A 25,994-nucleotide genomic window follows, 5' to 3' on the forward strand; every position below is an offset into this window, starting at 1 on the left:
TTGAGGATGCACCTCAGCAAGTCCTGGATCCATGGGGAAGTGTGTCCATCCCTGGGGAAGTGAAGTGTGTCCATCCCTGGATCCGTGGGAATTGTGTCCCTGCAGTGGGCCAGGGTGAGGAGATGCTGAGTCATGAGGCAAAGCTGAGTCAAGGAATTGAGAGCAAAATTAATGAGAAGTGTTCCCAAAAATGGAGATGTGGAGAGCTGGGTGCTCCTGCTGTCAGCTGTCTCTGGATGCTCCCAGGAAAAGAAACAGCCCCAGGGAAGGCAGGGAGATGGAGCCAGCAGGAGAAATCCCTGAGGATGGCCTGAAGGGATGCAGAGCCACCCCTCAGGAGGGGCACAGCCACCCAGAGGGTCCCAGAGCTCACTCAGAGCTGGTTCCTGCTGCTGGAGAGCTGGGCTGGGGGCTCTCAGGTGGCTCCTGAGGGTTGAGCTCAAACCCAGAACTGTGCTCACCTCCCTGGGCCAGGGGTCTGGTTTAATTGTCTGTTTAATTCTGTCTGGCTTTACAGAGCCTCAGAAATGCTGCTGTCACGTTTGGCTGGTATTATCCAGCAGATTCCAGCTATTAAGGATGGAGGAAATTTCTTTCTATCATTGCATGAAAGGAGGGAGCAACCAGCTGGGGATCAGGCTCTGCTCCCAGGGAACAAGGGACAGCAAAGAGGAAACAGCCTCAAATTGTGCCAGGGGAGGTTTAGATTGGATATCGAGAAAAATTCTTCACAAAAATGCTTGTCCAGCCCTAGCACAGCTGCCCAAAGCAGTGGTGGGGTCTCCATCCCTGGAGGGATTTAAAAACCATGTGGATGTAGCACTTGGGGACAGGGGGCAGTGGCCTTGGCAGTGCTGGGGAAGGTTGGACTCGATCTTAGAGGGATTTTTCCAACCTAAACAATTCCATGATTCTGTGAGGAGGGTCCCCAGAGACATCTCTATTCCTTAGGACTGAGGCCAGAGCAGTTTCTGGTGCTGATCCAGGGAGCTCAGGGGTGCAGAGCCCTTTCCTGCAGCAACCACAGGATGCTCAAGGCACATCCAGGCTTTGTGGCCCTTGCTGCCAAACCTCCTGACCTTGAACAGGGCTGGTTTCTGATATCCAAGGGGAGAAATTCTCCCAGGGCTTTATGACAGTGACCCACTAACCCAGCTGGCAATGGGTTATGCTGAGTGAGCCCGTGCCAGCACTGCCTGAATCCTGCCCTGCAAACATCCCAAACAGCCCTGGTGCATCCTGTGAGCCTGTGCTGAGCTCTGCAGCCCCAGGCACGCTCCCACCCCCTGGAACCACACTTCCTTTCTGCCTGCCCCAGGAGAGCTGCTGGTTTCCTGCTGCTGCCCTTATCTCTGCAGGGGCTCAGCAATTCCAGCACTGCCAGGCTTGGGGGAGAGGCTGCCAGGATTTCCTGCCTCAGCAGCCTCTGAGCCAGGGATTCCTCTGCTTTTCCTGCAGCCCAGGGGAAGGTGAGCCTTCAGCAGGACAGGGAGGTGCTGGCCCCCCTGCTAGCCACATCTGGCAGAGTGGGACCAGTGGTTTGTCCTGCTTTTCCCAGTTTGGCACAGGGAGTGTCTGCTGGGTGGGGACAGATCCATCCTCAGCCCCATCCCAGATCTTCCCCCACTCCCATAATGTCAGCACATCTGTTTCTGCCCAAAATGCCTCCCAGGAAATGGCTCTGGATTGTTTCCATGCCCAAGCTGAGAGAAGGGATGAACCCTGCAGCCAGAGGCACATGGAAGTGATTACAGGGATCACCACCACCCTTCCCAGCACAGGGTGTGGGCGAGCACAGCCTGTCCCATCCCCATCTTCATTCTCACCCTCATTCCCAGCCCCATCCTCATCCCTATCCCTGTCCCTATACCCAATCCCATCTACATCCCAAGACCTATTCCTATGACCATCCACATCCCCATCCTTGCCCCCTTGTTCCTCATCCTTCCCCATCCTCATCACTATATCCATCCTCATCTTTGTCTCCATCTTTATCCCTGTTCCCACACCCTCCCTGTTCCTATACCCATCCCCATCCCTGTCCCATCCCAATGTCCACCCTCATTCTCATCTCCTCATCCCTGACCCCATCCACATCACAGTCCCCATCCTTATCCTCATCCTCTTCCTCATCCCTATCCCATTCCCTGTTCCCATCCCCACTAAAGCTCCCAGCTTCTCCCAAAGCCACAGGGATGCCCATGCCAGCAGGTCTCTGCTGCCAAGGCCAGGACAGGACTCCAGCTCTTCCCAGTTGCTATTTTTTTTAACTGACTGGTGCCAGTTTGGCTCAGGGAGAGGGGAAAATGCACTTTTTAGCATCCTAAAGACTGCAAGAGACCTGGCAGCTCCTCCTTCCTGGTCCAAGGATTCTCAGGGCCATGGCTTGGATTTTCAATAGTCCCCAAAGATCTCATGGAGCAGCAAGGCTTTCCTCCCTTTCCCTCCCCCACTCCCTGCCCCCTCTGCCCATTGCCACCTCTGAGGTGTCACCAATTGCCACCATTCCCCATGGGAGTGACATCCAGCTGGGATCTCACCAGGCAGAGGAGCTGCTGGCCCCCTGCAGCTCCCAATTTCCCTGGAGAGCCATGGAGGTGTTGGAGCTTCAAAGAAAAGCCACATTTTGGCACATTTGGGAGGCTCCTCAAAGGCTGCAGATCGTGTCCAGCTGGCCTGGGCCCCACTCAAAGTCCTAATGGTTTTCCATGGCCAGGCAACGACTCCTTCCAGGGGCTGGAGCCAGCCAGCTGCTGCAGCCAAGGGCCAGAGGCTTCTCCAGATGTGGCCTGGCAGTGACACTCCCTGGAACAGCCAGACTTCCAAACCAGCTCAGTCCCAGCACCAGCAGGAACTGCTTTCCAGGCTGAGCAGGGTGCAGGGGATTGCACAGGATGGAGGGGACAGTGACAAATCCCTGTCACTGCAACAGACAGGGATGGAGAGTGTCCAGCTGCTCCCCATGTGAGGATTCCTGTTGGGAATGCCATGAATGTATCCCTGATTATTTTCTCTCGACAGCCTGCAGTGGTTTGACACTTCCCTCCTTGTTATCTGGCATTCTGTGCATGGCTGTGCCTCGGACAGATGCAGTCTCCGGGCCAGGGAAGGGGGAAACACTGCAGGAAGCAGGAGCAGAGCTCTTGGCTGCTCCCAGCCCGGATTTCCAGGGAGTGCAGCTGCCAAGATTTGAGCTCTTCCTCCCCTCCACCACTGTGGTGCTCCCAGCCCGACCCCCCGGCCCAAAAGCAAACCCTCCTGGGTCCATCGGCCTCCCTGCAGGGAGATGATGGATGGTGGGACACAGAAAGGATAAACAGCGCTGACCCCGCGCTGGGGGGCCGCTCGCTGAGCGCCTGCCAGGCGAGCTGCACCACACATTTTGGCCGGGGCTGCCCCTGTCCTCCCCCCCTCGGATGAGGAGTCACGTTTCTTCCCGGCTCAAGGGAGCGGGATCCGAGGGAGCGAGCGGGGAGCGGCCAGAGCCTCCCGCCCACGCCGCGACCCCGGCCCCGACCCCGGCTGGACACGGGCCCGGCCCCGGGGGCGGCGCGGAGATGGGGGGGTGCGGGGCTATGGGCGGGAATGCGGGGGGGGAAATGCGGGGTTCCAGGGAAAATGCGGGGCTCCAGGAGGGAATGCGCGGGGAAAATGCGGGGCACAGAGAGGGGATGCGGGGCTCCAGGGAGGATGCGGGGCTCTGGGGGGTGATGACAGGCTCCGGGGGGGGATGCGGGGCTCCGGGGGGATGCGGAGCTCCGGGGGGATGCGGGGGGGAAATGCGGGGCACAGAGGGGATGCGGGGCTCCGGGAGGATGCTGAACTTCGGGGAAAATGCGGGGCTCCGGGGGGATGCGGGGCGCGGGGGGATACGGAGCTCCGGGGGGATGCTGAACTTCGGGGAAAATGCGGGGCTCCGGGGGGATGCGGGGCTCCGGGGAAAATGCGGGGCTCCGGGAGAATGCGGGGGGGAAAATGCGGGGCTCCAGGGAAAATGCGGTGCACGGAGAGGGAATCCCACTCTTCTTCCCGCTATGGTACCCGCTCCCCCCGAGATGCCGGTACCGGCCCGGGGGATGCGCGGGGATACGGAATGGGGGGGGAAGCTTCTACCCTGGATGGATTTTGGGTAAAAGCTGATTGGCCCAGGACGGGGACGGCCGCTGCTTGGCCCCGCCCCTCGGGCTACTCCCTGTCCCGCCCCGCGGGGCCGGGGTCGCCCCGTCCGGTCCGTGCGGCTCCGCTGGGCTCCGCTGGGCTCCGCTGCTCCGCTCGGCTGCTCCCGGTCCCGCCGGGTTCCCGTGGCCGGTGTGGGGATGCGGGCGGTGCTGGCGGTGCTGGCGGCGCTGCTGGCGGTGGGGACAGCCCTGTCCCGCCCGGGGCTGCTCCCGCACGGCCCGGCCCGCGGCGATGCCCGGCTCCGGCCCGGGGATGACGAGAGCTCTCCGGGGCTGCTGCTCCGCAGCGCCCTGCGCCTCTACGGCCGCTCCGCCCGCCGCCTCTACGTGAGTCCCGGCCCCATCCCCGCTGCCCTCTCCTTCCCTGCCCTCCTCCCCCCGGCCCCGCTTCCTCCTCTCCATCATCTCCCTCTCTCCCTCCATCTTCGCTCCGACCATCTCTCCACCCTCCGTCCCTCCCTTCCAGCCCTGTCTCTCTCTATCTCCCCACTCTGCTTCCCTCCATCCCTCTGCCCCACCATCCCTTCTCCTTCTGGCTTTTCACCCTTCCGTCTTTCCATCGTTCCTCCCCCTCACCCCCTTCCTCCCCTGCCTTTACACCCCCTCCTCCTCCTCCTCCTCGTCCTGCCGCCACTGCCCGTCCATGCGCACCCACCGCACGTGTTTTTCTCCATCCATCCATCCATCCATCCATCCATCCATCCATCCATCCATCCGTCCGTCCGTCCCGCGGTGTCCTGCCCGCTGTCCCCGGCTGCGGAGGAACAAGAGTGCTTTCTGCTCCGCAGCTGTTCCCCGCCCGCAGCGGCTGCAGCTGGGATGGCCCCTGAGCCGCAGCTCCCTGGGGGATGGAGGAGCCCGAGGTCTTTGTTTTCTGCCCGGCCGGATGGGGCCACGCGGCCCCGGGGCTCTCAGTGCCCCGAGGAGGGGGGGACAGGGCAAGGGGACAGCAGTGGTGGCACCTCCGCAGCTCCTGAGCGCCCTGCACCGCTCTCCCTGCAGGTGGGGACCAACGGGGTCATCTCCACCCAGGATTTCCCCAGGGAGACCCAGTACGTGGATGACGATTTCCCCACAGACTTCCCCGTCATTGCCCCCTTCCTGGCCGACCTGGACACCTCGGGGGACAGAGGGAACATCTACTACCGGCAGGATGGCTCTCAGGACGTGCTGGAGCAGGCTGTGGGATACATCCAGGCTGGCTTTCCCCGCTCTGCCGGCGCCTTCGTGCCCACCAATGCCTTCATTGCCACCTGGGAGGACGTGGGTGCCTACCAGGAGCTCTCCCAGGACACCCAGCCCTCCACAAAGGTGAGGCTGAGGGGCTGAGCTTGGATACCTGTCCTGAGTGTCATGGGAGGATGAGTTTTTCTGCTGTGGTACCCAAAATGTTGAGTTTTTTTCTTCCTGAGCAGCTGGAGGGTGGCTCCATCCATCCATCCTTGGGTGAGCACCAGGAGGAACATGGAGCTGTCCCCCTCTGCTCAGAGCTGTTGGCCAGAGGAGGTTTAGAGGTTGCCTTCATGGCTGGAGGTGCTTGAACAAGGACATGGAGTGTCAGGATGGCTTCACATTGCTTGGATCAGATGTTAGGATGTGAGGGTGGGCAGGCCCTGGCACAGGGTGCCCAGAGAAGCTGTGGCTGCCCCTGGATCCCTGGAAGTGTCCAAGGTTGGACAGGGCTTGGAGCAGCCTGGGACAGTGGAATGTGTCCCATGGGAGTGGAATGAGATGAGTTTTAAGATCCCCTCAACCCAAACCATCCCACGATTCTGACTCTTTTCAGACAAAGCTTTCCAGTGCTGGTAGCTCTGGCTTTGCAGGGCAGGGGGCAGCTGGGGGAGGCCCTGGTTTAGGTCACCCATTGTCCTCCTGACCTTTACTGGTGGCTCAGGGCTGGCCCTTCCTTTTGGCCCTGTCCTGACCACACTGGTGAGGAACCAGCTCTGGAATTTCCACTGTGGGCTGATTTTTTGGAAAACAAGCTCGTAGGTGGTTTGCCAGGTCAGGGGGGTGAGCTGTGCTCTCCACCCACGGGGCTGATAAGGTTCCTGTCCCCAAAAACACCGAGCCATGAGCTGTCACATCAGGCTGACAGTGACACTGACAGTGCATGGACTCACTGAATAGGATGAGCTGCACCAGGAAATCTCTGGTGACAGCTACCCAGAGCTGGGGGATGGCTGAGGGGCTGTCACCCAAAGCCCAGCAGCAGCCACCAGGTCCCCAAGGGCCACCAGGAGCCATCCCCCCACTCCAGGGCCCTTCAGGAGGGAAGCCAAGCAAGGCAAGAAGCTGAGGTTTGGAAGGAGACAAGGCACATTTTTTCCTCTCATTTAAAAGTTGGGAAAACAGCTGAAGAGATGCCATCAGGGGCCTCACAGTGACCTCGAAAGAGCAGCCTCCTCTTCTATTCTCTTCCCCTGTTGTGTTTTTTTTTTTTTCCCCTCTGAGAAGTTTGGATCAGGCTTTAAAATGAAACTGGTATCGTTTGGAAATGGGGAGCTCCAGGGAAAGCTCCTGAAATGCAGCTTGTGCCTGTGCTTAGCTGAGCTCCCCCTTCACCAAAACTGCTAAAAAACTCCCCAAACATCACTTTTATTTTTTTTTTCTTTTTCTTTTTTTTTCCCCTGACCAAATGTGTTTATGGAAACGCTGCCCTCCTGCTGCTCAGAACCAGGATTGACTCCAAAGCCTTTCCCCCTGCCCTGGAAAGTCACAGCTAATCCCTTTGGAGCCCCAAAAGTAGTAAACAGGGTTAAGATGGGGATCAGAGGATCCCCAGACCCCCTCTTCGGGTCCTGCTGGGGCGGGAGGTGTGGCAGTGTCCCCCCAGCTCCTTGGGACACGCTCCTGGTCCCTGCAGTGACATTTTCCCGGGCTGCAGAACGGGACCAGGCTGAGCCTGCTCATGCAGGAGCCGAACTTGCCCTTTTGGGCTGGAATTTGCCCTTTGCAGCGCTTTGCTGGGGGCTGCCCCCCTCCTTCCCTCCATCCCCCCGTGCCAGCGCATCGGTGTCACCCGGCGTGTCCCCCCCGGCAGAACGAGCCCTGCAGCTGCTGCGTGGGGGAGGAATCCAGCCCCGGGGGCAGGGGGTGACTCCACCCCCCCTCCGGCTTTTTTGGCCGCCTTTTCGGGGTCTCTGAATGCCCCGAGTGTGTGCGACAAGCACAACAAGGCTCTTTATATCCCGCGGGGCTGCCAGGAAATCCAGCCGTGCTCCGGGGGCCCTGCGCCCCAAAATCGGGGAATGGGGGTGGAGGGGGGGCAGCCCCCAGCCTCCCTCCCGCTGCTGTGGGGGTGAAATTGAGAGTTTGATCATTTTTCCAGCTCGGTGGGCAGCACTCGGAGCTGTGTCCCGGGGGAGCAGGGGCTGTGTGGGGCTGGGCTCTCCCTGTCCGCGGGTTGTGGCCGTGGTGCTGCTGCCTGGCACAGCCCCAAGGCTCGCAGGGCTGGCAGGGCAGGCAGCCAGCCTGCCTATAGCGGGATGTATGGGAAGCTGGGAGTGTTTTTTCCGGAGGAAACCGAGCTAAAATTGTTCTCAGGGACGAGCGGGGGGTGCGGGTTTTCCTCTGGAGCAGGGGGGTGTCAGTGGGGGACAGGAGTGAGGGGCTCCCAGTGCGGGGGTTGCACGGCCAGGGATGCTCTGGGGACAGCCTGGCATGAGGGAGTGGCCTGGCTGTGCCATGGGGCCCGAGGAGGATGCTGAGCATCTTCCCAGGGTGTGGCACTTGGGGATGAGAGGCTCCTGCTCTTCCCCAGGCTGATCCTGGAATGGTTTGGGTTGGAAGAGACCTTAAAGAACATCCAGTCCCACCCCTTGCCATGGGCAGGGACACCTTCCACTGTTCCACACTGCTCCAATTGTCCAACCTGGACAATTCCAGGGATCCAGGGACAGCCACAGCTTCTCTAGGAATTCCATCCCAGCCCCTCCCCACCCTCCCAGCCAGGAATTCTTTCCCAATATCCCATCCATCCCTGCCCTCTGGCAGTGAAGCCATTCCCTGTGTCTGTCCCTCCATCCCTTGTCCCCAGTCCCTCTCCAGCTCTCCTGGGGCCCCTTCAGGCTCTGGAAGGGGCTCTGAGCTCTCCCTGGATCCTTCTCCTCTCCAGGTGAGCACCCCCAGCTCTCCCAGCCTGGCTCCATGGAGGAGCTCTCTGTTGCAGGGCCCTTTTGGGGTGTTTGCATGCCCTGTGGTGTGTGTGGGGCTGCCTCTCACATCCCTGTCCCCTTCCTTCACTCTGCTGTGCTCCTGCCCCTCCATCCCATCCACGTGTGCCACTCTCCCTTTGGCAGCTCAACACCTTCCAGGCAGTCATAGCCTACAACGACGAGGACACCTACGCCATCTTCCTCTACCCCAGTGGTGGTCTCCAGTTCCTGGGGACACGACCCAAGGAGTCCTACAACGTCCAGCTGGAGCTGCCAGCCAGGGTGGGCTTCAGCTGGGGGGACGGTGATGACCCCAAGAGGGACGGGCTGTTCCACAGCCTGGCCAGCAGCGAGCAGGCTCTGAGGAGCCTGGAGAGGTGAGTGGCACCTGGGGGCTGTGGGTGTGGGCAGGGGCAGCAGGGTCACCTTCTGCCATCCCTGCAACCTTTTAGAGCCTGAAAAATTTGGGGAGTGAGCTGGAGGTGCTGGGCTGCATCAGGAGCTCAGCTCCACATGCACAGGAGCTGTTTTGGGTCCTGGAGGGGTGGTGCCACCTTTGGGTGGCATGGCTGTGATGATTTTTGTGTGTGCTGTGTCCACAGGGAGAGCAACACGGGAATTCCTGGCGTGTGGGTTTTCCACGTGGGCAGCGCCGAGCAGGTGGAGCCGGGGGGTGGCGAGGGAGCTGCTCCTGCTGTGCCTCACCCCAACCCTGGCACTGCCAGCTACCCCCACACACCCATGGCCCAGCGTCCCAGCCACGCGTCCCACAGCCCCGTGCTCCTGGGCTTTGTCCCAGGAGGGAGGAGGGACAGTGGCACCCTGCAGAGCCACTCTGCCAACCCCTCCTCCTACAGCTCCGGCCACCACGGCGTGGGCGTGGAGGAGGACGTGCATTTCAACCCTGATGGTGAGTGACCACAGCCCCTGCCATGACCCAGAGGGGACAATGACCCCAGGGTGATGGCCCAGTGGGGACAGTGACTCACTGAAAAAAGTCCCTGGCTGGAAGTTCACCCTGTCCCAAGTGGCTGGTGCTGGAGGAGCCTCTCCTGCAAAGCTGCTCAGCCCAGTCTCACTGCTGAGGAGTGATGCAACCCTGCCAAGGGAAAAGACAGGATTATGGGATGGGGTGGGATACTCAGGGGACAGTCACAATTGGCCTGGCCACCCTCCCTGCCACCGAGCCAGCTGTGGAGCCGCCGCGGCACGTGCCCAGGGGAGCAGAGCCCCATCCACAGCCAACTGCCTCCCAAAAATACCCTCAGGAATTTGATCTCAGTGCCCTCTCTGTCAGATCTGCCTGAAATCAGGCAACAGGTTCCAAACCCTCCACCACCCCTCTGCATCCCGGGTGACCCTCTTGGAGCCTCCACTGCCAGCTGGCTCCTCTCCAGGCGGTGTTTTCAGGGCCAAGAAGGCAAAACCCCCCACCCCCCGCGAAGGGTGGCCTTGTCATCGTGTCCCCACCCTTCCCCTCTGTCCCCAGCGTTCACCTACAGCGCAGCCAGCAGGGAGACGTGCGCCCAGCACCACGGGCGCTGCTCCCCTCACGCCTTCTGCACCGACTACGCCGCCGGCTTCTGCTGCCACTGCCGCGCCACCTTCTACGGCAACGGGCGGCAGTGCCTGCCCGAAGGTACGCGGGGCGGGCGGCGGGCGCGGCCTGCCCCTCTGCCGGGCCGGCCGCTGCCAGGGGTGCCCCTCTCCCCCCCCAGGGGCCGTGCATCGCCTCAACGGCAAGGTGAGCGGGAGCCTGAGGGTGGGCCGGGCGTCCGTGCGCTTCCAGGACGTGGATCTGCACGCCTACATCGTGGGCAGCGACGGCAGGGCCTACACGGCCCTCAGCGGGGTGCCCCAGCCCGCCGCCCATGCCCTGCTGCCCCTGCTGCCCCTCGGGGGGCTCTTTGCCTGGCTCTTCGCCCTGGAGGAGCCCGGCGCTGAGAACGGCTTCAGCATCACCGGTGAGAGGGGATTTGGGATGGGAGTGGTCAGGGGGTTTGGGGGAGCTCTGGGGTTTCGCCAATCCCTCTCTCAGCTCTTGCTGTGAGTCGTCATTGGTGTGCTGGAGTAGCAGGGAAGGACATTTTGGGGTTGTCCCTGTGTAGCTGCCTGGGCTAGGATGGTTCTAGCTTCAGGCTGCTGCAGGAGTCTGGATGTGGCTGTACGCGGAGAGTCGTGTGTATTAACCACAGTGACTTCTTAAGCGTGAGAAGCTAAAGAAGCACTTTGTTAAAAAACTGAACTATATTTATAGAGTGGTTCACAAGTCTCAAACAGGACAGTAGTTCATTGGACAATAGGAGAAAACACCTCCTGTCACCTACAACACAAAACTGTTTCGCAGTCAACACCAGGTGTTAATCTCTGTTTATTAATTCCTTTCTGTCTACCAGAAAGTTATCATCCTGGGAAAGGTTTAGGCCAGAGCTGAGAAGTTGTCTCAGCCTGGGAAAAAGCTTCCCAGCCTGAGAAAAGAGAAAAAGAACTCAGAACCTGAAAAGGGCCTGGCAAACTCTGCTGGGGCCTTCAGTGGTGTCCACATCTGGATAGCTCCAGGAGCCCCTGAGGCAGAGGTCAGCTTCTCAGCTAGCTAGGAATGAGATTTTGGGAGTTGCTGTAGAGGTTCTGAAGATAGCTTTATTTCTTCAAAGGGTTCTACCAGCAAAATCCAGATACATAGCACAGCATATAGGGTTTAGGGGGATTGGGATTCTAACCAGTAAAATTGTAAGTTGAGAACTATCCCATTACTTTGAGATTCTAGGTGAGAAAAGACCAATCATCTAGTGAAGTTAAAGACCAATAGAAATCTAAAATGATAACAGAGGTGTCAGTAGGGGATAACATTTCTCGTGAAAAGTTTCATTGCCTCAGGGTGTGAGATCCCAGGGGCTCTTCTCAGGGACAGTTGTATCATCCACATCCCTCCAAATGGTGCCCGTTCCCTTTTCCTGCCCAGGTGCTGAGTTCACCCAGAGCCTGGAGGTGATGTTTTACCCCGGTGGGGAGACAGTCCAGGTCACTCAGACAGCCGAGGGCCTGGGGCCGGACAATTACTTAAACCTCAGGACACACATCCAGGGTGAGGTGCCATTCCTGCCGGAGAACGCCACCGTCCACATCACTCCCTACAAGGAGCTCTACTCCTACTCCAGCTCAGGTAAGAGTGGTTCCTCCCACACCACCCTGAACAAACACCCGAGGCACGTTCCTAACACCGTTTCCCCCATCCCACGGCGCTTGGCAGCCGTGACATCCTCAGGCCAGCGGGAGTACGTGGTGCTGGCGGGCACTGCCAACCAGACCTTGTCCTACCGCCTGCGCCAGAACGTCACCGTGTCGGGGTGCCCGCACGCGCGGCCGCCGGCGCGGCAGCAGCTCTCGGTGGCGCGCGCCTTCGCCCTGTTCGACGGCCACGAGCACGTCCTGCGCTACGCCCTGGCTGCCCGCGTCGGCCCGGCACCAGGTGAGCACCAGCACCATCCACTTTCTTCATCATCTTCTTCTTCGTCTTCTTCTTTGTCTTCTTCTTCGTCTTCTTCATCTTCTTCGTCTTCTTCGTCTTCTTGGTCTTCTTTGTCGTCTTTGTCATCTTCATCTTCTTCTTCTTCTTCATCTTCTTCTTCTTCTTCTTTGTCGTCTTCTTCGTCATCTTCTTCTTCTTCTTTGTCTTCTTCTTCGTCTTCTTCATTGTCTTTGTCGTCTTCATCTTCTTCTTTGTCTTCTTTGTAATCTTCTTCGTCATCTTCTTTTCTTCTTCGTCTTCTTCATCTTCTTCGTCTTCTTCGTCTTCTTGGTCTTCTTTGTCGTCTTTGTCATCTTCATCTTCTTCTTCTTCTTCATCTTCTTCTTCTTCTTCTTTGTCGTCTTCTTCGTCATCTTCTTCTTCTTTGTCTTCTTCTTCGTCTTCTTCATTGTCTTTGTCGTCTTCGTCTTCTTCTTCGTCTTCTTTGTAATCTTCTTCGTCATCTTCTTCTTCTTCGTCATCTTCTTCTTCTTCTTCTTCTTCTTCGTCTTCTTCTTCGTCTTCTTCTTCTTCGCCTTCTTTGTCTTCTTCGTCTTCTTCTTCTTCTTTGTCTTCTTCGTCTTCTTCGGGATTGAATGCACAAGAGAGACGGAATTTCGTGCTCGGAACTAGAGGTTTATTAATTCTTGTCTATGTTATGATGGGTTCTACAGCGCTTGTAGCTAACAAGATAAAAATGGAGACCTGTCTCTCTCTCTCTACAAGGTCTTTTAAGGCCTAATGGTGCAATGTCCTGGTTTGAAGGACAGGTGTCTGCCAATAGAGGCAGAAGCTTCTCTTTGAAATGGAGAATGTAAACCCCCTCCCTACAAATTATTATAATTTTGAAATTAAGGGGCTCTCAGGCAAAGGGATGGGAATTAGGAATAACAGTTCTTTACTAGGAAAATTCAAATAGAAATGCAGCATTACACAGAACAATCCCAACCCTGCCAGAGTCAGAATCCAAGCTGACACCCGTCAGTCAGTCAGGGTGTTGGCACAGTCCCATTCAATGGTGGCTGCATCCTCCTGCAGTGGCAGATGTGGTTCAGCTGGAGCAGTGCTCCTGGAGAAGGTGCAGTTTCCTCTGAAGCTCCAGGGATGACGTGCAAAGGTCTGGCTTTCCTCTGGAATCCAGTGGAAAGAAGGTGCCTTGGTGTCCAAAATGTCAGTTTTTATCTGGGTAGGAAAGGCTTGGCTCCTCCCCTGGCTGGAGCATCTCCCAGTGGGATGATGGAATTTTATCAGTCATGGCCTGGGACTCACTGGCCATTAACAGGAGATATCTCCTGGAGGGAGGATGAGCTGTGGAAAGATAAAGATGATTGCCCAGCTGGTATAAAGATGGCCCATGAGCAGATAATGTGTGCCAGGAGATCAGGGGCACTGCCCCACCCAGTTCAACAGATGGTGCTAGAATAGACATTTCTGGCCACATCAACCCAACACATCCAATTAAGAATGAACACATAAATTATTTTTACTTTTAACCCAATAACCAGTGACCCGCAATGCGGGTTTTTCTATCCAACCATTAAAAGTACTGCCTAGACCCATGAAGCAGAAGGTGAAAAAGAAAGACACCTCCACCCTAAAACCTCCATCTTGCTATTGCTAGAATATATTAGAATATATATTAGAATATTTAGAATATATTGCTAAATTCTAAAACCTTAAATCCTAAGTTTTCCACCATGTGATATGACACACTTCTATTCATATTACCCCTCCGTTACTCAGTTTTGGAGCCTTCTCCATGGCCTCAGGTCAAAAGCAGTGTTTTCTTGGGCATCAGTGCCTGCCAACACAGAAAGCCTAAAATTCCCATTTTCCAGGGTTCCAACAGGCACCCACCCCTGGGTGCCCATCATTTGCCAACCCAGGGTGCCAGCCATCAGCAGGGATGCCTGCATGGGGTGTAAGTGGGGATCATCACTCCCAGTGTCTCACAGATCTTTTATTCCCCCCAACACCCCCCTGTGCCCGCAGATGACGCCCAGAACCCCGTGGTGAGCCCGTGCCACGCTGGCAGCCACGCGTGCGAGGCGCCGGCGCGCTGCCAGCCCGGCGTGGGCACCGAGTACACGTGCGAGTGCCCGGCCGGCTACCGCCCAGATGGACGGGGCTGCCGAGGTCAGCGGGGCTGGGGGGAGCTGGGGGGAGCTGGGGGGTCTCTGCCCCATCAGGCACCACGGTGCTCACTGGTATTTGGGGTGCTGGGATGTCACAGAGCTTCACCGAGCATAGGGGTGCATCAAGGGGGGAAACTGAGGCAGGGTGCTGGAGGTGCCTGGGGAAGCGCTCCAGGAGCGAACAACAAAGAGGAGGGGGAAAAAAAAAGGAGAGTCAGGAAAATAGCCAAATCAGTTTTTGCTTTTCAGTTTCACACCAAACTTCACATTGCAAATTTAGCTTTCAAATTTGGAGTCCCTTTCCACATGAAGCTGCCCGGTGCCAGTGATGCTGGTGCAGAATTCAAGGATCCTGCCTTTCGATAAGGAGCAGGTTTCCTTCTAAAATCCCAGGTTAAGTGACCAATCTGATCACTTAATTACAGGAGAAGGAAACCAAGTTCTAAACCACAAATAGTCGGGAATATTGGTGTGTTTTGAACAAATGCTTCTTTATCAAAATGATCACTTTATTGGTTTACCAAAAGCGATCTCGTTCTTTTTTCCCTTCTATTTTGAGCTGATTAGAAAGTTAATTCTGTAGTCGATTCAGTTCAGTGACAGACAAGGGATGGGCAGCGTGGGGCAGGATATTCCCTGCCAGACCATGAACAAGGGGATGTCCCCCCACCATCAGGGTGTCCCCTCCTTTCCCCAGATGTGGACGAGTGCGCCGAGGGCCTGAGCCAGTGCGGCCCCTTCTCGGTGTGCCTGAACGTGCCGGGCAGTTTCCGCTGCGAGTGCCGCGGTGGCTCCCGGCCGGCGGGGGACGGGCAGGCGTGTGTGCGTAAGTGCTGCCCCCAGCCGGGGTGTCCCCCGCTCCTGTGCCCATGGACGTGCCCTGAGCACCCCTGCCCTGTCCCCACAGCGCTGAGTGACCCGTGCGAGGCCGGGCGTCACCCCTGCGCTCCGGAGCGGGCGCGCTGCCTGTCCCGCGGTGACGGCCGCGCCACCTGCCAGTGCCTGCCCGGCTACAGCGGCGATGGCATCCACTGCTCGGGTAAGGTGGGACCCCCCAGCACAGCAGGGCCCTGCAGGGGTGTCCCTGTCCCCTGCTGACCCCACCTTCACCCTGCACAGACGTGGATGAGTGCGCCGAAAGCCCGTGTCACCCGGCTGCCACCTGCTACAACACCCCGGGCTCCTTCTCCTGCCGCTGCCGGCCCGGCTACGCGGGGGACGGCTTCCAGTGCACGTACGGTGAGGTGCCCGCTGCCCCCGTGCCCCCTCTGCCTGGCACTGCTTCCCTGCCCTCACTCTCCTCTTCTTTCCCCAGCGGTGGAAGGGAACCCGCAGCGCCTCACGCCCTGCCAGCACGCGCAGATGTACCCGCGGGAGGTGCCGCCCCTGGGGGACGGGCACGTGCCCCAGTGCGACGAGCAGGGCCGGTACCGACCCCTGCAGTGCCACAGCAGCTCCGGGCACTGCTGGTGCGTGGATGCTGCGGGGCAGGAGATCGCCGGCACCCGGACAGCGCCGGGCACCACCCCACCGCGCTGCGGGAGCCCAGGTCAGTGACACCCTCCAGGGTGAGGGGAGCAGGGCTGGCTCCTTGGGCGTCTGGCTGGTGTCCCAGGGTGTCCTGGTGTGAAGGACAGGTGTCTGCCAATAAAGGCAGGAGCTTCTCTTTGAAATGGAGAATGTAAACCCCCTCCCTACAAAGTATTACAATTTTGAAATTAAGGGGCTCTCAGGCAAAGAGATGGGAATTAAAAATAACAGTTCTTTACTAGGAAAATTCAAATAGAAATGCAGTATTACACAGAACAATCCCAAACCCTGCCAGAGTCAGAATCCAAGCTGACACCCGTCAGTCAGTCAGGGTGTTGGCACAGTCCCATTCAATGGTGGCTGCATCCTCCTGCAGGGGCAGATGTGGTTCAGCTGGAGCAGTGCTCCTGGAGAAGGTGCAGTTTCCTCTGAAGCTCCAGGGATGATGTGGAAAGGTCTGGCTTTCCTCTGGAATCCAGTGGAAAGAAGGTGCCTTGGTGTCCAAAATGTCAGTTTTTATCTGGGTAGGAAAGGCTTGGCTCCTGCCCTGGCTGGAGCATCTCCCAGTGGGATGATGGAATTTTATCAGTCATGCCCTGGGACTCAGTGGCCATGAACAGGAGATATCTCCTGGAGGGAGGATGGGCTGTGGGAAAGATAAAGATGATTGCCCAGCTGGTTTAAAGATGGCCCATGAGCAGATAATGTGTGCCAGGAGATCAGGGTCACTGCCCCACCCCCCCACCCCCGTTCAACATATGGTGAGAGAATACACATTTTTGGCCACATCAACCCAACACACAGTGTCATCCCACTGTGGCCCAGCTAGCTGCCAGCCCAGCCATAGTGAGTGGAGGGGCCCCATAAACTAAACGGCCATAAATTAAAACTTGATATGTTTCAGCTCAGCATGAGGAAGAATTTTGTAAATTCTGGAGCCCTGAAAAAGCTGCCCAGGGAGTGTTTGGAGTCTCCCTCTCTGGAGATATTCCAAACCCACCTGGACACATCCCTGTGTCACCTCCTCTAGGTGACACTGCCTTGGCAGGGAGGTTGGACTGGAGGTTCTCCTTCCAACCCTAAAAACTCTGTGGCTCTGTGACCCTCTGCCCAACCACCCTTCTGGGGCTCCACTGAGGGCTGCTGAGTGGGTGCATCGAGGGGTTTGGGGTGTTTAGGGTGCCCTGGCCCCTCGGGTTACAGCGGCTGTGACCATTGGGCCACCTCCTGTGTCAACTTGCGATGGAGGAACAGCTGTGGGAGCTGCCCCAGAGCAAGGGGTGCCGAGCAGCTCCAGGCGAGCCGCGTGGCACCCCCTGAGCCCGGGCTGGGGGCGTTTGCTGCCGGCAGAGTCCATCCAGCAGCTGACGCCCTGCGAGCACGCACGGATGTACCCGCGGGAGGTGCCACCCCTGGGGGACGGGCACGTGCCCCAGTGCGACGAGCAGGGCCGGTACCGACCCCTGCAGTGCCACAGCAGCTCCGGGCACTGCTGGTGCGTGGATGCTGCGGGGCAGGAGATCGCCGGCACCCGGACAGCGCCGGGCACCACCCCACCCCGCTGCGGGAGCCCAGGTGAGCGCCCCAAAAAACATCCTCAGGGTGGGGGGCACACCCAGCAGCGAGAGGAGACGCAGGTTGGTGACCGTCCCCTTGCCGTGGCAGAGCCCACGGAGCGGCCCCCCAGCATGTGCGAGCGCTGGCGGCAGAGTTTGCTGGAGCACTACGGGGGCAGCCCCCGCGGGGACCAGTACGTGCCGCAGTGCGAGCCCGGCGGCGACTTCGCCCCGCTGCAGTGCCACGGCGACAGCGGCTACTGCTGGTGCGTGGAGCAGAGCGGCAGGGAGATCCCGGGGACGCGCTCCGAGCCCGGCACCACCCCGCCCTGTAAGAGCCCCGGAGCCACCCTGCCGCGCTGGCACTGCCCTGCCCCGGGACAGTGCCACCCGAGCCAGCTCTGTCCCCTCCAACACGCCAGGTCTGCCCAGTGTGGCCCCGCCCAGCGTCCGGCCCCAGCCCCGGCCCGACGTGTCCCCCCCGGCCACCGGGACGTTCCTGCTCTACGCCCAGGGCCAGCAGATCGGCTACCTGCCGCTGAACGGCACCCGGCTGCACAAGGAGGCGGCCAGGACCCTGCTGTCCCTGCATGTACGGTACCCTCGGGCTGGGGATGGGCTGCCACAGCGGGTTTGGGGTGTCTGAACCCCTTGTCTGAGCTGGCAGGGTTTGAGGGGTCACCTCTTGAGGGTTGGTGTTGGTATTTGGGGTGTTGGTGATGCTGGCTGATTTGGTGGGACTTTGGACAAGTGGCAGGGGGAATGGATTCCCGATGACAGAGAGCAGGGTTGGATGGGATATTGGGATGAAATTATTGACTGGGGGGGCACAGGGTGCCCAGAGAAATTGTGGCTGTCCCATCCCTGGCAGTGCCCAAGGCCAGGTTGGAGCAGCCTGGGACAGTGGAAGGTGTGGCAGGGATGCCACATCCCGTGGCAGGGATGGAACTGAGTGATGTTTAATGTCCCTTCCAAGCCAAACCATTCCGGGATTCTATGGATTCTCTTTCCACCTCCCTCCATCTATTCCCAGCAGAGAGACAGGGCTCAGACAGGTCCCAGACCTGGGGTTGCTCACAAGGGAAGGAGTTCAGGTGCTCCCAGAGCTCTCCAGGGTTGGTCACAGCCCAGACTTCCAGGTGCAGGGCTGGCCTTTCTTCTTTCCTCGGACTCCCTTGGAGCATGGCCATGTTCATCTCCAGCCAGCTCAGACCAAGGCAGAGGAACGGGGAAATCTGAGCCAGGACCCTCCCTGCCCCCTGGGGAAGTGAAGGACCTTGCCAAGTATTCCCTCTCCCCATCCTGAAGGTTATTCCCTGGGCTGGCTTCGCTCTTGGAGCACCCTCTCCTTCAGGCAAAGAGTTCAAATCCATCTGGATGTGGTGTGAGCCTGACCAGCTGGGCTAAAACCCTCTGCTACAGGACTCAGCTGGGCTAAAACCCTCTGCTGCAGGACTCAGCTGGGTTAAAACCCTCTGCTACAGGACTCAGCTGGGCTAAAACCCTCTCTGCAGGACTCAGCTGCAGGACTCAGCTGGGTTAAAACCCTCTGCTACAGGACTCAGCTGGGCTAAAACCCTCTCTGCAGGACTCAGCTGGTTTAAAACCCTCTCTGCAGGACTCACCTGGTTTAAAACCCTCTCTGCAGGACTCAGCTGGGTTAAAACCCTCTGTGCAGGACTCAGCTGGTTTAAAACCCTCTCTGCAGGACTCAGCTGGTTTAAAACCCTCTGCTGCAGGACTCAGCTGGGTTAAAACCCTCTCTGCAGGACTCACCTGGGTTAAAACCCTCTGCTGCAGGACTCAGCTGGTTTAAAACCCTCCCTGCAGGACTCAGCTGGGTTAAAACCCTCTGCTGCAGGATTCAGCTGGGTTAAAACCCTCTCTGCAGGACTCAGCTGGGTTAAAACCCTCTGCTGCAGGATTCAGCTGGGTTAAAACCCTCCCTGCAGGACTCAGCTGGGTTAAAACCCTCTCTGCAGGACTCAGCTGGGAGGGTGCAGTGGGAACCCCCTGGAGCAGAGTTGTGCTGTGGGAATGGGATTTGGGTGTCACTCCCCAGGCAGCCCCAGCGCTGCTGGTGGGCTGGGGCTGCTCCCTGAGCCTCCTGCAGGATGTCACCCGTGTCCCTGTGCTGGCCCTGCAGGGCTCCATCGTGGTGGGCATCGACTACGACTGCAGGGACAGGATGGTTTACTGGACGGACGTGGCCGGCAGGACCATCAGCAGGGCTGGCCTGGAGCCGGGCTCCGAGCCAGAGACCATCATCAGCTCAGGTGGGTCCTGCCCCGTGTCACCTCCCACAGCCACAGCTGCTGCCATTGCAGCTCAGGGGCCTCCCACCGATGGGTACCTAAACAGAGGCCAGACTGAATTAAGGGAATAAAAAGCAGTTATTATAATATATTATTATAATATAATATAATATAATATAATATAATATAATATAATATAATATAATATAATATAATATAATATAATATAATATAATATAATATAATATAATATAATATAATATAATATATCTAGTATTGAAATTTTTTAGTTCCTGAACAATGGGGTCAGATTTTCTTTCTGCATAAAATCACCAAGTTCAGTGAAACTTCCAACCCTGATAGCCAGGCTAGAAAGGATTAGAGGCTACACATATATATTTATATTTATATTTATATTTATATTTATATTTATATTTATATTTATATTTATATTTATATTTATATTTATATTTATATAGTTTAGTTTAGTTATAGTTATATTTTTACTTTTATTTTTATTTACATTTTTATTTTTGTTTTTATTTTTATTTTTATTTTATTTTTATTTTTATTTTTATTTTTATTTTTAATTTTATTTTTAATTTTTATAGTTACAGTTATAGTTGTAGTTAGTTATAGTTTAATTATCTATATCTATATCCATATCCATATCTATATCTATATATTTATATATATTTTTATTTTTATTTTTATTTTTATTTTTATTTTTATTTTTATTTTTTATAGTTACAGTTATAGTTATAGTTAGTTATAGTTTAGTTATCTATATCTATATCCATATCCATATCTATATCTATATATTTATATATATATATTTATTTTTATTTATATTCTTATTTATATATTTATATTATTTTTATTTTAATATATTTATACATTTATATTTATAGTTCTAGTTATATTTTTACTTTTATATTTATTTTTATTTTTATATATTTATCCATATCTATATCTATATCTATATCTATCTATATCTATATCTAATCTATATCTATATTTAATCTATATCTATATCTATATATCTATATCTATATTTATGTTTATGTTTATTTTTATGTTTTTATTTTTATTTTTATTTTTATTTTTATTTCTATTTTTATTTCTATTTTTATTTTTAATATATTTATCTATATTTATTTTTATATTTGTATTTATATTTATATTTATATTATTTATATTTATATTTATATTTATATTTATATTTATATTTATATTTATATTTATATTTATATTTATGTATATATATATATATGTATATAATTTTTTTGTTTTTTTTTTTTACTTTGATTTTTACTGTTCCCTTTCCTTTCCTGTTCCCTCCGGTGTGGCAGGGCTGCTGAGCCCCGAGGGGCTGGCGGTGGACGCGGTGGGGCGGGCGCTGTTCTGGACGGACAGCGGGCTGGACAGGATCGAGCGGGCGCGGCTGGACGGCTCCGAGCGGCGCGTGCTGGTGCACGGCCAGCTGGTCAACCCCCGCGCCATCGCCGTGGATCCCGTCCGGGGGTGAGCTGGGCGCCCTGCTCTGCCCGGGGCACGGGGTCCAGAGCTCTGCAGGCTCCTGTGCAGGGTGATCCCTCAGTAACCAAAGCACTGATAGTTAGAGGGGTTATTTATTACAGAGCACATTGGTTTCAGCAGTACATGGTGGGGTGATCCCTCAGTAACCAAAGCACTGATAGTTAGAGAGGTTATTTATTACAGAGCACATTGGTTTCAGCAGTACATGGTGGGGTGATCCCTCAGTAACCAAAGCAGCTGATGGTTAGAGAGGTTATTTATGACAGAGCACAGCAGTCTCAGCAGCACACGGTGGGGTGATCCCTCAGTAACCAAAGCACTGATAGTTAGAGGGGTTATTTATTACAGAGCACATTGGTTTCAGCAGTACATGGTGGGGTGATCCCTGAATAACCAAAGCACTAATGTTAGAGAGGTTCTTTATTACAGAGCACATCAGTCTCAGCAGTACATGGTGGGGTGATCCCTGAATAACCAAAGCACTGATAGTTAGAGAGGTTCTTTATTACAGAGCACATCAGTCTCAGCAGTACATGGTGGGGTGATCCCTGAATAACCAAAGCACTGATAGTTAGAAGGGTTATTTATTACAGAGCACATCAGTCTCAGCAGCACACGGTGGGGTGATCCCTGAATAACCAAAGCACTGATAGTTAGAAGAGGTTATTTATTACAGAGCACATCAGTCTCAGCAGCACACGGTGGGGTGATCCCTGAATAACCAAAGCAGCTGATCCTTAGAGAGGTTCTTTATTACAGAGCACAGCAGTCTCAGCAGTACATGGTGGGGTGATCCCTCAATAACCAAAGCACTAATGGTTAGAAAAGTTATTTATTACAGAGCACATCAGTCTCAACAGTACACAGACAAGCAATAGCAAAAAGCAATGGCAAAAGCAATGGCAACAAAGCAGAAAGGCAAAAGGCAAAAGGCTGGTGCTAAAAGCAGCAATGGCTCAAAGCAGCAATGGCTAAAAGCAACAGCTCTCCCTATACATAGTGTTATATAGGATTTTTCTAACAAGCTAAGATGCAAGCTCAGACCACCACTCTTAACCTGTTAGAATTCCAGTTTCTTAGCACACCAGGTTATGTATAAAACTATGCATACAAACTGTCTTGTTCTAAGAAATGTCAGCAATATTCTTACTACAGGTCTGTTATGTCAAAATCCTGTCTACAACTGTGGTTCTAGAGCCTCTAGTGCAGATATCAGTGTGTTTCAACCTTCATTAGAACACTCACTGCTCCTCTGGCATTTGAAATCTTTCACTTACTAAAAGCATTAGAACTTACCCTAAAACTTATTCAATCCCTGCACTCTGATTTCTCTCTGAAGAATTCAGAGAGACCCCTAACTCACTGACTCCAACAAAATCCCACAGGGGTTTTGCCATGGGTCTTTGCAAGGTGCAGAATTCCTACAGTAATTTTTCATGGGGCTTTGCAAGGTGCAGAAATCCCACAGGGGTTTTTGTCATGGGGCTTTGCAAGGTGCACAACTTGAACCCTGTGCTGTTGGGAAATGAAAGTTTAATAAGAAGCTTTTATAGATGTATAATAGTGTCCTGGTTTAGGGAAAATTTGGGAGAAAAGCTCTGAATGGGGTCCCCTCTAGGAAACAGATTCAAGCAGTCTCTCCCCTAACAGGTTCAGGAAGAATTTGAAGAAAGAATAGAAATTACATTAAGTTTTGATATAGAAGAATTGTTGAGCTAGTTTTATTAGATAATTAAGAAGCTAAAGGGAAAAATGAGTTGAAAGGAGTTTTTATGATTTAGAGTAAAGGATAAATTTATTTTAAACAAAAGATGTTTTTATTAAGCAAAAGATTTTTTATGAGTAAACAAGAAAGCCAATGTTGCAAGTAGAAAAAAAAATCTCAACATTTTCTACTGCAAGAAAACTGAAAAACAACTTTTAGCTTAAACTAGAACTTGCTACCTTTTTGTAATTAAAAAACAGCAACATGAATATGGTAATGATAGTAGTTATAATAAGCTATAAGTAATAGTAAAAGTATTGGGTAGTTGTTATCTAATATGATATTTTGTAAAGAAAATTATATAAAATATTGTAACTAGCACTAGAATGGGCTTTAAACAAAGCCCAGCTTTTTACAGCTGATGCTGACCTGGGCTTAACTCTTGTTACCCATGACCTGTAAATTACTGAATCATCTGAATACAACAAACCACAAAATTACTGAATCATCTGAATGCAACAAACAGAATTTTTGGAGAATTTAGAGCCCCACATCCCTCGTTTCAACTCTTACACTGCCCATCCTGTAGGAGGGATTGGCTCTGCTCCCCAGCTCTTCTTTTTATTTAATAATTCAAGATTTGGCTAAAAGGGCTGGTTTAGTGTCAGGATGAAGGTTATTTTGGAAAGCTGTGCCTCCAGGGTGCTGTTGGGATACAAAATCTGCTCCTCCTCAGACTCACCCTCCTCGAGGAGCCGCAGTTTGGGTCATAAACATGTTTGGTATTTTCTGCTTTGCTTGGAGAGGTTTTTTCTTAATCAAATAAAGATGGTTCAGGCACTGATAAGGGGAAAACCAGGCCTTGCTCCTGGCAAGAAGCAGGATAATGTCCCACCACTCCTTACTGTGTGTCCTGTTTGTGCATTATTTCCCCAGCAACCTTTACTGGACGGACTGGAATCGTGAAGCTCCCAAAATTGAAACTTCCACTGTCAATGGAGCCAACAGGAGGGTTCTGGTGCACACAGACATTGGTTTGCCCAATGGCCTGACTTTTGACCCCTTCTCCAAGCTGCTGTGCTGGGCAGATGCAGGTAATGTCCCCAAGGATGGATCAGGGAATGAATGTCACACTGAGCCTCGAGGGAAAATCCTGGATGTCTTCAGCCCAGTGCTACCTGTGGGCTGCAGTGTTGTGCCAGCTGAGGTTTAGATTGGATTTTAGGAAATATTTCTTCATGGAAAATGGTGTTGCTCAGGGCAGTGGTGGAGTCCTTGTCCCTGGAGGGATTAAAAACCTGTGTGGATGTGGCACCTGGGGACACAGAGCAGTGGTGACCTTGGCACTGCTGGGGAATGGTTGGACTTGGTCTTAGGGAGTTTTTCCAACCTGAATTTTATGATCCTACATCTTTAGGCTGAAAAGCTGTTTCAAAATGTAATAAATCAGGAAAAGGGGCTCTTCCCCCAGAGGGTGCCCAGGGAATGGTGACATCCCGAGGCTGCCAGAGCTCCAGGAGTGTTTGCACAGCCCTGCCAGGGATGCTCAGGGTGGGATTGTTGGGGGGTCTGTGATCCTGTGAGTGTGTGAAACACAAGGAACACATTTGGTGTGGCACTTCCAGCGGGCTGGGGAATGTTTTGTGTCTGAGCAGGCACCAAACACCTGGAGTGCACGTTCCCGGACGGCAGCGGCCGGCGCGTCGTCCAGAGCAACCTCAACTACCCCTTCAGCATCACCAGCTACGCCAACCACTTCTACCACACGGACTGGAGACGGTGAGCAGGGCAGAAACCATCCCCTGCACAGCTGGGAATGCTCAGCTGCCCTCCCTGGGAGCAGCCCCAGATCCTGCAGAGCCCAGAGCTCTCCTGAGCGGGGCTGCAGCAGCACCTGCGCGGAAATCTCAGCACCGAGTTGTTGTTTAGACACAAGCTCAGCTCCCTGGGAGGGACAGAAAAAGTTTGGGTTTGTTTTTTTTTTAACTAAACTTGGCTCAGTCTCTGGATCTAGATTAGGTCCAAGGAAAGATCCTGTCCTCAGCTGTTCCCTTTGCCTCGGCAGCAGGAACTGGCCTCTCTTCCCTCTCCAGCTGGAAGCTCTCACTGCTCCCAGCCAGGCTTGGGTTACAACAAACACTTAAGAGCTTGCCACGCTTGGAGGAGACTCTCAGGGAGATAATCTCTCCTTGGAAGGCTTTTTCTGTGGCTGCATCAGCAGAGAGAAATGCACTGACTGAGCTGGAGGAGGATTTACAGGGCAGATTTCATTCCACTTGTCCTGCAGGTGTTCAGACCAAGTTTATCAGCTTAAACATAAATATGGGGAAAACTCAGTTTTTAGGTGAATAAAACACTTCTTCCTTTTTTCACCAGGGATGGGGTGATAGCTGTAAATAAAGAAACAGGCTCCTTCACTGATGAGTACCTTCCAGAGCAGCGATCCCACCTCTATGGGATCACAGCAGTGTATCCCTACTGCCCAGGAGGTAAAACCCACCCAAACCCCAGCCCTTGGGAATGCTGATGGCTAATGGGTGCCTGGCACACTAAAAATCTCCATTTCTCCCCACAGCCAGGAAATAGGAACTCCATTTTCAAGGTAACAACCATCTTTGCACCCAGAGGAATTTCAGACCCAGAGAACTGTCGCTGCATACGAGGAAAATCCCTCACCAAGGCCAATGAAGTGCCCTGCTTTCCTGCAAAAGATTTTCAAGTATTTTTTATAGTTATACCTCAAGACTTTACTACTGTATTTTTTTACCAAGTGGAAAATGTTGAGATATCACCAAAAAAAAAAAAAAAAAGGTCCTGGGGAGCTCAAGCCATGACTCGAACTCTTGCTCATGCAAGATTTAAAATGTAGCTTTTTTTTTTTTTTTTACTTCAGTGTTGTATTTTATTGGAAGAATGGATTCATTTTTCATAGTTTTGACAATCTGACCAAGAGGTCCTTTTATCCAAAAAAAATTAAGTGCCTGTGGGAAGCTGTGGATGCAGAAAATTACTGGGTCTAAATAACAAACAGCCCTGAAGACAGAGACTGTGTGTACTCCAAAATCCTGCAGAACAGGGATGGGATGTGCCAAAGGCATTGAAGATTTTCCAGAGGATAATTCTGTGTTTTCACCACTGCCTCCATGCATGTCTTTTAGTATTTATATTAGAAGAATATGCTAGAATTGATCTGTTCATGCTTGTTGGGTCTTCCAAGTGCCTTCCTAGACCTACCCAGTGCAGAGCAATACATGTTCAGAAATACCAGTTACCTTGTAATGCTTCACTTTTTCTAGGTTATTTCAATAATTGAATAAAAGAGGTTGGTTTAAGTTTCCCTTTGGATTCAGTTTTTCACTGTTTCAGTTGTAGGGGAATATTTCAGCACAGGGAAGCAGCAAGCAAGCCAGAAGCAAGCTGTTCCTCAGGAA

At 53.6% G+C, this 25,994-nt stretch overlaps 1 protein-coding gene across 1 annotated transcript; it reads left to right on the forward strand.

Annotated features, from left to right (window-relative positions):
- Nucleotides 1-4,202: 4,202 nt before the first annotated feature.
- NID2 (nidogen 2) lies at nt 4,203-25,900 on the forward strand. The gene is made up of 22 exons (XM_056493886.1): nt 4,203-4,505; nt 5,181-5,489; nt 8,480-8,712; nt 8,938-9,245; nt 9,825-9,974; nt 10,054-10,299; nt 11,298-11,498; nt 11,586-11,804; nt 13,836-13,979; nt 14,676-14,804; nt 14,886-15,017; nt 15,098-15,217; nt 15,294-15,527; nt 16,859-17,083; nt 17,174-17,395; nt 17,487-17,656; nt 19,211-19,340; nt 20,672-20,843; nt 23,500-23,657; nt 24,219-24,342; nt 24,940-25,052; nt 25,139-25,900. The coding sequence occupies exons 1-22, from the start codon at nt 4,317-4,319 to the stop codon at nt 25,147-25,149; spliced, it is 3,939 nt and encodes a 1,312-aa protein (XP_056349861.1). The 5' UTR covers nt 4,203-4,316; the 3' UTR covers nt 25,150-25,900.
- Nucleotides 25,901-25,994: the final 94 nt, after the last annotated feature.

This window comes from Oenanthe melanoleuca, chromosome 5 (genome assembly GCF_029582105.1).
Source record: "Oenanthe melanoleuca isolate GR-GAL-2019-014 chromosome 5, OMel1.0, whole genome shotgun sequence".
Taxonomy (NCBI): domain Eukaryota; kingdom Metazoa; phylum Chordata; class Aves; order Passeriformes; family Muscicapidae; genus Oenanthe; species Oenanthe melanoleuca.

Bases quoted from the DNA above. Each gene is read 5' to 3' on its own strand.
- NID2 (XM_056493886.1), top strand. From the start codon at position 4,317: ATGCGGGCGGTGCTGGCGGTGCTGGCGGCGCTGCTGGCGGTGGGGACA. The intron at 8,713-8,937 runs GTGAGTGGCACC...CTGTGTCCACAG, and splicing joins GCTCTGAGGAGCCTGGAGAG to GGAGAGCAACACGGGAATTC. The intron at 17,657-19,210 runs GTACGGTACCCT...CTGGCCCTGCAG, and splicing joins GGACCCTGCTGTCCCTGCAT to GGCTCCATCGTGGTGGGCAT.